At 41.8% G+C, this 11,110-nt stretch overlaps 1 protein-coding gene across 1 annotated transcript in view; it reads left to right on the top strand.

The window, feature by feature from the left end:
- Positions 1-11,110, top strand: part of LOC112644918 (zinc finger protein 543) — a 32,866-nt gene that overhangs the window by 6,468 nt on the left and 15,288 nt on the right. The window contains 4 exon segments of the mRNA XM_049095514.1: positions 249-334; positions 1,372-1,461; positions 1,987-2,113; positions 6,997-7,092. Coding sequence (XP_048951471.1) covers positions 1,987-2,113; positions 6,997-7,092 — 223 coding nt within the window. The 5' untranslated portion in view covers positions 249-334; positions 1,372-1,461.

Genomic DNA, 11,110 nt, shown 5'->3' with positions numbered 1-11,110 from the left:
GGGTCCTGCCCCGGGCACGGGGTCCCGTGATGGCGGCAGTGTGGATGGAGCCGGCACCGTTGAGTGGACTTTGCTCTGGGCGCTGCTGCCTCTGCTGTGGGTGCCTGTGCTGCCGGGGTGTGCCTCCTGGGCAGGTTGGAGGCCGGAACTGCCGTCCGATTTCTTCTTCTTCCTATCGTTTGTTTCCAGCAAGTGGCGTGGGCTTGTCACTTCATCCCAGTCCTACAGCTGTGGCGGGTCTTTGGCAGGTGTCCAGTCACTGCACGAAGGATGGAAGGTGCCTCCTGCCAAGGGCTCCCACACCTACAGATCCAGCCCCTGCCCTGACCTGCAGGTATCAGCCCGGTTCTCCTGCCGACCTCCTCTGGCCTTGTCTTCTTCCCAGATGCATCAGCCTGACCACAGCCTTGGTCCTTGGCACTGGCCTTTGCCTGGGCTACTGCCCTTGTGACTTTGCAGGGACTCTGATCCTTCTGCCCTGTGCTCTGATATCACTCATTCGGAGAGAACTTTCCTAGCAGTTCAGTCCAAAATGGCCCCTTTCCTACTTACCCATCATCTGGTATTTTTGTGCAGGGAACCTGGTAGAATTAAGCATGGTGATTGAGCTTGTCTAGGACATTGTCGGAATAAAGAGAAAACAGTAACAAAAAGGAATGTGATAGCTGGTGTTAACTAGTTTTTGTGGTGGACTGACAGGCAAGCATAACATCTCACCTCATTTAATCCTCAACTCCTCTGAGTTGTGTTATTATCACTGTTTTGCACAAGAACAACTTGAGGCTTGGAGAGCTTTCGTTACCTGCCCAAAATTACTGCAGCTCTGAAGTAGTGGAAACAACCAGTGTGTCGACATTCATAGCCTGTATTTTTACTCCTTTCTCTACAAAAAGCAGATAGGGAAGCCTGGAGGCACACCTGAAGTAATCTTAGTAAGCCAAGCAGGCTTCCTTACGGTAAGTGGCCTTAGACATGAGGTGGGGATGTGGCATTTTAGCAAGTGGAAGTATATGGACAATAAAAGGTACATTGGTTGTTGAAGGAGTCTCCCGAGGACCTGTGTGGTTTCCGTGGCCCCTGTATCCCCATCTGCTGAGACGTACCCTGGGAGGGCCAGACTTTGTGGTCATTTGCTGAATGTTCCATCATATTCTCAGCAAGGACAGACACTGTGACAAATCAAAGGCTGTTATTGCCACAGCCTGCGTTGTCCTCAGCAGCTTCTATCCTCTGGGCCTGAAGTATTCTTTCCTCAAGGATACCTGCTGTTGAGACTCAGGTGGGCCAGTTTGAGTTGCCTCAGAGTTACTAAAGGGAGTGAGGGGAAGATGTAGGAAAAAGCAATGGCTCATTGTGGATTCTCCCACACAGTCTCTGAGGAACAGAAGGCTTTGGGACCCCATCCAGGCCCTGCCACTTCCCAAGCAGGTACCACCACTTCATCATCACCCAGGATAATCAGTGAGTCTCAGCTGCTGTTGCTGTAATTATTATTGTTGCTGTTTTCATTATCTTTGTTACTTTTTCCCATTCCTGTGGCATCTTAAAGCCCTTACTGTTCTATGCCTCACAGTCCACATAGGAAGGTCCTGACCTCATGGTATTCTCCATTGGCTCCCACATAGGAGGCTCTGTCTCTCTTTTTTTAAGATTTTATTTATTTATGAGAGACAGAGAGAGGCAGAGACACAGGCAGAGGGAGAAGCAGGCTCCATGCAGGGAGCCTGACGTGGGACTTGATCCCGGGTCTCCAGAATCAGGCCCTGGGCTGAAGGCAGCGCTAAACCGCTGAGCCACCCGGGCTGCCCAGGAGGCTCTTTTATGCTGCTGTATTCCAGGCAAAACAGCATCTCTGCCTCTTTGAGTCCAGCGCAGAGCTCAGCCCTCACAGGGTACTTGGTTACTCTGCTCCCTTGCCATCAAGAGAGATGGACTCTGATTCCTATCAGTAGCCCCAAGACCAACACACTGCCTCTGACTTTTCAGATGCCTGTGACCTTTGATTATGTGGCCGTGACTTTTACCCAGGAGGAGTGGGGGCAGCTGGATCTGGCCCAGAGGACCCTGTATGAGGAGGTGATGCTGGAGACCTCCAGGCTCCTGGTGTCTCTGGGTAAGGCTTCCCTAACTCTGCCATATGGGAAATCTGTAACCTCCTCCACTCCACTCTCTGGCTTCAGGCCTGGCTACTTATGAAGGCTGCTGTAGCCATCCTGTCCTCCTCCCCACTTCAGTCATTTTCTAGACTCCTCTTTTCCTGCCTACTCTCTTGTGTCTTAAGGAGGGTTAGGCAAGAAACATAGTTTGCTTTTGGTCACAACCAAAGGAGAAGGATGTGCTGGGAGAAGATGGAGGTATCTCACAGAACCTGAAGGCAGGAATTCCAGCTGGGTCCCTGGGGGACTGATACAGCAACTTATAAAAGCACAGTTATGCCCTGGCTACTGGGGCTATCTTCCTGGCTTCTCTCTGTGGGTTTGCTTGTGTCTGTCTTTTCACAATGAGTTTTTCTACCACTGCTATTTTGCAGCAGGAAGTGGCTGCCCAGTCCTTGCTGTGTAAAGGCCCCATGTTCCTTGTCTTTACTTCTTTCTGTATGCTGATACTGTTCTTCTTCACTCATTCATTACTCCCAACATGCCATCCTTGGCAAATGAGGAAAATGGGGTCACTATGTGAGTCCCTCATAAAGCTTAATCTGTTCAATTTAAAAGACACATCTTCATTGTGAAAAGCTCTCCTCTGCAGTTTTTGGTGGTACAAGTCCTTTCTTTTGTGAAATGTTGGCCAGAATAGATGGTGTTTTCTATTTGTGCACATGTCTCTATTTGACCAAATTGCTAAGTGCGATTCCCAGTTTTTTCTTCTTAGTGGTTCATAAAATGGTGTCACCAAGTCTGCTTCTCCCCCTGACCCCCGTTTCCTGAGGATTGAATCCTCCTGCTCACATCCCCCTCTCACTGTTTCAGCCTCCTTGGACTCAGGTTGCTGGCCCCACATAGGAGTGTTTGCTGTTTTCTTCTTGCTGTAGTGTTTAGGAGATCAGGGTCTTTTGTTTCTCCATATAAACTTGAGAATCAGTTTGTTGATATCTACAAAATGACTTGCTGGGATTTTGACTGGGATTGCATTGAATCTACAGATCAAATTGGGAAGAACTGACATCTCAATAATATTGAGCCTTTCTATCCATCTACATGAAATATTGCTCCATTTATTTTGTTCTTTGATTTTGTTTATCAGAGTTTTGTAGCTTTCCTCATGTAGATCTTGTATATATTTTTTTAGATTTATACCTAAGTATTTCATTTGGGGAGTAATGTAAATGGTAATATGTTTTTAATTTTAACTTCTTTTTTTTTAAAGATTTTATTTATTTATTCATGAGAGACACAGATAGAGAGAGAGGCAGAGACACAGGCAGAGGGAGAAGCAGGCTCCCTGTGGGGAGCCTGATGTGGGACTTGATCCTGGGTCTCCAGGATCACGCCCTGGGCGGAAGGCAGGCACTAAACCACTGAGCCAATCAGGGATCCCCAATTTTAACTTCTATTTGTTAAGTGCTGGTATATGTGAAGGCATTTTGTACATTAACCTTGTATCCTACAATCTTGCTATAATTGCTTATTAGTTTTAGAGGTCTTTTTTCTTTTTATTCTGTTGGATTTTCCATGTAGATGATCATGTCATCTACAAATGAAGAATTTTGTTTCTTCCTTCTCAATCTGTATACCTTTTTCTTGTTGTATTAATTGGTGCTTTCAGCTTAATGTTGAAATATGGTTAGAGAGAACATCCTGCCTTTTTCCTGATCTTAGTGGGAAAACTCCAAGTTTTTCACCTTAAAGTAGGATGTTAGCTATAGGTATTTTTGTAGATACTCTTTATCAAGTTGAAGACATTTGCCTCTATTCCTATTTTGCCAAGATTTCTCTCTCTCTCTCTCTCTCTCCCTCTCTCTCTCTCTCTCTTTCTTTTTAAATGAATGGATGTTGGGTTTTATCAATGCTTTTCTGCATCTATCAATATAATTGTGTGGTTTTCTTTAGCCTGTTGATATGATGGATTATATTAATTGATTGTTAAATTTTTATCCAGGTTTGTATATCTGGGGTAAATCCCACTTGGTTGTGGTATATAGTCTTATACATTGATGGGTTTGATTTGTTAATATTTTGTGGGGGATTCTTTTTATGTCTATGTTCATGAGAGATACTGTGTATACTTTTCTGTTATGTGTTTAGTTTTGATATTAAGGTAATGCTAGCCTTATAGATTGAGTTAGTAAATATCCCCTCTGCTTCTATCTCTGGGAGAAAATGTAGAGACTTGGTATAATTTCTTCCTTCAGTGTTTGGTAGATGTCACCAGTGAACCCAACTGGGCCTGGTGCTTTATGTTTTGGAAGGGTTTTTGTTTTGTTTTGTTTTTAAGATTTATCAATTTATTCACGAGAGACACAGACAGAGAGAGGCAGAGGCACAGGCAGAGGGAGAAGTAGAAGTAGGCTCCCCAAGCAGGGAGCTCAATGCGGGACTCGATCTTGGATCCCAGGAACACGACCTGAGCCAAAGGCAGGTGCCCAACCACTGAGCCACCCAGGCGTCCCTATTTTTTGGAAGGTTAACTATTGATTCAATTTCCTTAATAGATATAGGCCTATTCAGATTATCTGTTTCTTCTTGTGTGTGTTTTAGCAAATTGTGTCTTTCAAGTAATTGGTTCCTTCATCTCAGTTATCAAATTTGTGAGGATAAAATTGTTAATAGTATTCCTTTAATTTCCTTTTAATGTCTATGGGATCCGTAGTGATGTCCTCTGTTCTATTTCTGATACTAGTAATTTGTGTCATTTCTTATTTTTTTCTTAGCCTGGCTAGAAGCTTATTGATTTTATTGATTTTTTTTTTCTTTTTTACAGAACTAGATTTTGGTTTTGTTGATTTTTCTCTATTTTCTGTTTTCAGTTTCACTGATTTCTGCTCTAATTCTTATTTCTTTTGTTGTGTTTATTTGGCATTTAATTTACTCTTTTTCTTAGTTGCCTAAGGTAGAAATTTATTTAACTATAGATCTTTCCTTTAAAAAATATGCATTCTGTGTTATAAATTTCCTGCTAAGCACTGTTTTGCTCCATCCCACAAATTTTGTTAAGTTGTATTTTTGGCTTTTTAGTTTGTTTAAAGTTTATTTATTTCTTTTTTTAGAATTTCTACACCCAATGTGGGGCTCAAACTCATGATCTCAAGATCAAGAGTCACATGCTCTTCCAATTGAGCTAGCCAGGCACCCTATATTTTTGTTTTCATTTAATTCAAAATATTTTTTACTTTCTTGAGATTGCTTCTTAGACCCATGTGTTATTTAAAAGTGTAAGTTTAATCTTTACCTATTTGGAGATTTTTCAGTTATTTTTCTGTTATTAATTTCCGGTTAATTACTTTATGGTTGGGGAACAGATATTTTATGATTTCTATTCTTTTTAAAATTTGTTAAAGTGTGTTTTTATGACCCAGAATATGATCTATCATGGTGAATGTTCCCTGTGAGTTTGAGAAGAATGTGTATTCTGTTTTTGAAGTAAACTGTAGATGTCAGTTATATCCAGTTAATGGATGGTATTTTTGAGTTCAGCTACATCATTACTAACTTTCTGTCTGGATCTGTCCATTTCAAAAGAGGGATAGTGTGGTCTCCAGCTTTGATAGTTTAGTCATCTATTTCTCCTTGTCATTTTCTCTGTTTTTGTGTCACATAGTTTGAGATACGTTGCCAGACATATACAGATTAAGGATTTTTATGTCTTCTTTGCAAATTAACCTCTTTATCATTATATAATGCCTTCTTTATCTGTGGTAACTTTCCTTCCTTTGAAGTCTGCTCTGTCTGAAATTGTATAGGTATACTTCCTTTCTTTTGATTAGTAGTAGCATGTTTTATTAACATATTAGTGTATTTTTCTCCATTCATTTACTTTCAACATGTACATGTCTTTATATTTACAGTGGATTTCTTATAGACAATCTCTAGTTGGGTTTATTGTGTGTGTGTGTGTGTTTTTAAAGATGTATTCATTTATTTTAGAAAGAAAACAGTGGGAAGGGCAGAGAGAGAGAGAATTTCAAGCAGACTGAAACCCTGAGATCACAACCTGAGCCAAAACCAAGAGTTGAACACTTAACTGACTACACCACCTAGGCACCCCTGGTTCTTGTTATTTGATTCATTCTGACATCATTTCTTAGCCTGGCTAGAAGCTTATAGATTTTATTTATTTATTTATTTATTTATTTATTTATTTATTTATTTTTTTTTTTTTTACAGAACTAGATTTTGGTCTCTGTCTTATAATTGAAGCATTTAGAAGAACATTGATGTTCCAAGTGATGTTGATTTTCTGGGATTAGTATTTACCATGTTTGTCACTGTTTTCTATTTGTTGTCCTTATTCCTTTTTTTGTCTTCCAGCCTTTCTGCCTGGAATAAACCCTTCTCTTTACTCAGAGTACCCAGCCACTCTGCCTACCTCAGACTATCAATGATCAGGGATTCCATTTGTGAAATGATGAAAACCAGGTGGGGTGCCATCACCTATGGAGTATTTAAAATCTCCTGATGCCCAGACTTCACCCCAGAGATTTTGTGTAAATTAGTCTGTGGTGGCAACCAAGCGAACCAGATATGGCTGATGTGTGGAATATCAAGCCCCTGATTGGATTTATTAGAAAGCACCTTTAGGAGTTAGGTCCGAATAATGTTCGGATTCTACAGGATGTAGATCAAAGGGAATTGGTGGTTATCTATGGAGCCAACACTAATGTCTACAGTTTTGGGGGCCCAACTATGGTGTTTTATGTGCTGGTTTCCAAGTCACATCACTTTGCATGGATGGGAGCAGCTTCTCTGTGAGGCCTTCTCCAAATCCTAAAGTTCCAATCTAGATTGAGAGGTTTCTTCTCACCAGAATTTCTTGTCCTTTCTCTTTCTCCATTAACAGGCTGTCCTTTGCCCAAACCAAAGCTGATCTACCCATTGGAGCACAGCCCAGATTTATGGACATTAAAGTGAGGCCTCTCCCCTAACTCCTGCCCAGGTAGGTGCCAACAGTTGGCCAGATCGGGGTTGTGGCAGCTTGCAGATAGCACAGTGATTACTGCCTCTGGAATTTGTGGAAGTTGTATTATTGTGGCCTCTCTAGAGGCTTAGGATCCATTGAGCCTTTTAACCACCAGTCTTTTTTGTGCTCCCCAGTCTCCAGTGCTCCTGTGGGCATGTAGGACCTATTAGATAATGAGTTCAGGTTCTCAGCTCCAGCTGGTTGGGCTTAAAAACTAGCTGTGACACACAGCAGCCTTGTGGCCTGTAGAAGGTGCATGATCTCACTGTGCCTTTATATATAAATTCAGACAATGTAAATCTAGCTGCTCTAACAGGCATATTCCAGAATCTTGGTGGCTCAGCATATGAAAAGTACTTTTCTTACCCAGGGACCATGTAGGTCAGTTTGGAGCTGTGTACTACATAGTTATTGGGGAACCAGGTACCTCCCATCATCAGCGTAAGACTTGCACATTGTCCTGGCATCTTCTAGCTAGCACAGGGGAAATGAGAGAAGAAAGGAGGATGTCATACCCACTTCTATATACACTATTTCTCCTCACATTCCACTAACAAGACATCTGGGGCTGGGAAATGAGGCTGAGCTATGTGTCCAAGGAAAGGAACAAATGGTTCTGTGAGTGTAGTCTGCTATACTCTGTCTCTAAATGAGTCATTGAGTTTTTTGAGGATGTACCAGATTGTTCATGAAACTGGTTCACACTGGCCCTGGCCCATAGTGAGTAAATGGCTCAGCAAAAGTAAGCTGCTAGCGTTATTCACATAATACTATTAGTCCTAATGAATAATGACAGTATCTCACATTTCCTTCTGAACTACAAGGAAACAAACTATATTCTGCATCCCACCCTTTCTCACCTTCTCCATACACCCATTCTCCAGATGTCAGGCCCTCAGAAGCACTCCCTTGCTCCATGTCTTCGTGCCCCCCTTGTTTGCTTAAACTTCAAGGTAACATTTTGCCTTCTATTCCCCTAATCTGGGCTGCTGAGGCACTGGGGATGTCAGGCATGGTAACTGGTGCCACTGCAGATCACACCTTTTCAGGGCAAACTGGCTTCTTCTTTTCTGCCTCTTCTGTTACTTTATCCATTCTCTGCTCAACATAAAAATATGCCTGGTTACATCACATTAGGGGGAAGTAAATTAAAAAGGCTTATGGCAAAAAAAAAAAAAAAAAGGCTTATGGCTCTCCAGTGTCTTCACACTGGTATCAACACTGCTTTCCCTGTATAACCAATCTTGGAAAAGTTGTCTCATTCTTGCAAGAGATTTCTACACTCGTGTTCCATTCTCCCATTTACTATTATTTTCTTGCACTTTTTTAAAAAAGATTTATTTTTATTTATTTATGATAGACCTAGAGAGAGAGAGAGACAGAGGTAAAGACACAGGCAGAGAGAGAAGCAGGCTCCATGCCGGGAGCCCGACGCAGGACCCGATCCTAGGACTCCAGGATCGCGCCCTGGGCCAAAGGCAGGCACGAAACCGCTGAACTACCCAGGGATCCCCATTTTCTTGCACTTTTTGAATGAGCTGTAACTCATATTCTCTATTGTGCAAAAATCTTAAGAGGTCAGCTTTATGAATCTTTGTATATGTGTAAACCAATATAACCACCACCTATGTTAATATTTAATATATGCCATAGTGCCCCCTTATTTGTGGTTTTGCTTTCTGTGATTTCAGTTACCCAACGTCAACTACAGTCCAGAAGCAGATGATCGTCCTTCTGATGTATCATTAGAAGGTCACCAGTAGCCTCATGCTATGTCACAGGCCTGTGTCATTCACTTCACTTCATTTCATCATGTAGGCATTTTATCATCTCACAGCATCACAAGAAGGATGAGTGCCATATAATAAAATATTTTGAGAGACCACATTTGCGTAACTTTTATTACAGTATTTGTTATAATTATTTTATTATTAGTTACTTTTGTTAATCTTTTATGTGCCACATATATAAATTAAACTTTACTATAGGAGTGTATATATAGGAAAAAAACATTTTATATATAGGGTTGGTACTACTTGCACTTTCAGGGATCCACTGGGGGTCTTGGAACATATCCCCCACAGATAAAGGGGACCGCTGTACAATATTTCCAGCACCTCGTCAAGGTCTTGTGCCTTCAGTAGCCCCTTCTGCTAGGTAATCCCTATTGAGACCATCAGCATGAATTTGCTTTGACTATCGATTGTTTCATCTGTATTTCTGTCTCCTTTTGACCATTGTTATGTCTGTGAGAGTCTTTTCATGTGGTTGCATGTAGTTGGAGTTTGTTCACTCTCAATCTAGTGTAATACCTCATTGTGTTGAAAACTGCTGTTTATTTATCCCTTCCCTTCTGGGCAGGCATTCTTGTGGTTTTCAACTTAATGCTGCTGAGAATATTCTTGTTACGTGTTTTGGTGCAGATAACCACTGATTTCTGTTAGGAGTGGATTCTTTCTTTTTGAATTTTTTAAAAAAGATTTTATTTATTCATGAGAGAAAGAGAGAGAGAGAGAGAGGCAAAGACACAGGCAGAGGGAGGAGCAGGCTCCATGTGGAAGCCTGATGTGGGTGGGACTCGATCCCGGGTCTCTCGGATCATGCCCTGGGCTGAAGGTGGCGCTAAACTGCTGAGCCACCCGGGCAGCCCAGGAGTGGATTCTGTGTGTTTCCAGGACAGGTTGGCTTTGTTGGAAACTGCCAAGCAGTTTTCCCAGTTTCACATGTGAAAGTGGTAACATCGTTCTCTTTGTGCTTTGAGGCCCTGTGAGGGGGTTCCTCCGTACCACAGCCCTGAAAGTTTTCCATATAGTCACTGCTTTGGTCCTCATTTTCAAATACAGCAGTGATAATGTGTGATGGCCTGAAGTTTACTGAATGGTCCTCCAGTGGCTGGCACTATGTGACCACTTCACAGGCACTTTCTTATTTAACCTCCAGGACAGTCTGTGAGGCAGAAACTGAGAGTCTCTCAGTTTTTCAGACGAAGAAATTGAGTTGGGAAGAGCTAAGTAATTTGTTGAGTATCAGCTCACTTGGTACAGGCAGAGTTTGTGCCAAGTGTTCTGGCTCCAGCTAATACTCTTCACCTCCATGCTGTGTGAATTCATAATGCAGCAGACTTTTCAGATTGTGTCATAAGCATCTGGTCCTCTTGGAGTCTCTGCCCCTAATCTCCCGGGACCTTCTTTGTCTTCTTATTCTGATTGGCTCTAATGTTGGCTCATCAGGCATCTCATGGACTCTTCTTTTTACTCTTCAATACTCTTCAAGATTAATCCACATATTCTGACGCTGTCAATTTATATGCTTCCTAATTAGGTCCCAGGTGTGTATTATTTAACCCCATTATGGGATTAACCCATAAATAACCTCAGTGTCTGGCATCATACTGAATGTGGTTCACATAGTTAACATGGTAAATGCAGGATTTCATTTCATCCTCACAGAGTCCTACAGGCCAGGCTCTATTTTTAGCTTTCCTTTTTAGAAGACAAAACGAGGGCTTATGGAATTTGAGTGCCTTGACAGGTGCCACAGGGCTAATCTTGAGTTCTTGTGGAGCGTGGGCCTAGGGTTTTGGTGGTTAGACACCATGATCTTAACCATAATTTTGCTGTGACCTCTAACTTTTGTTTAGTGGACCTCAGGTACAAATTTTGATCATAAACCTTGGTTTATGACAGATTGTCATCAGTGATTCACAAATGACCTTAGTTAATTGATGTATTTACTAAGTTATTTACTCATTCATTTCTTTTTGAAAATAATACACTTAACATCACTGAACTCAAGAATGAGACCTTTAGTTATACCAACTGTCTAGTCAGTCTGGACTGCTATAACAAGAATGCCAAGAGTTCTGAAGACAGTTTAAGACTCAGGTGCTTGCAGATCTGGTGTCTGGTTGGGGAGCTATTCCTGGTGTGCAGATATGAGTCTCTTCTTCCATCCTTAGGTGGCACTGAGAAGACCCAAATGCTTTTGTGTTTCT

This window comes from Canis lupus, chromosome 1 (genome assembly GCF_003254725.2).
Source record: "Canis lupus dingo isolate Sandy chromosome 1, ASM325472v2, whole genome shotgun sequence".
NCBI lineage: Eukaryota > Metazoa > Chordata > Mammalia > Carnivora > Canidae > Canis > Canis lupus.
Note: the sequence above shows the minus strand (reverse complement) of the source record. Positions and strands in the feature narration are given on the sequence as shown.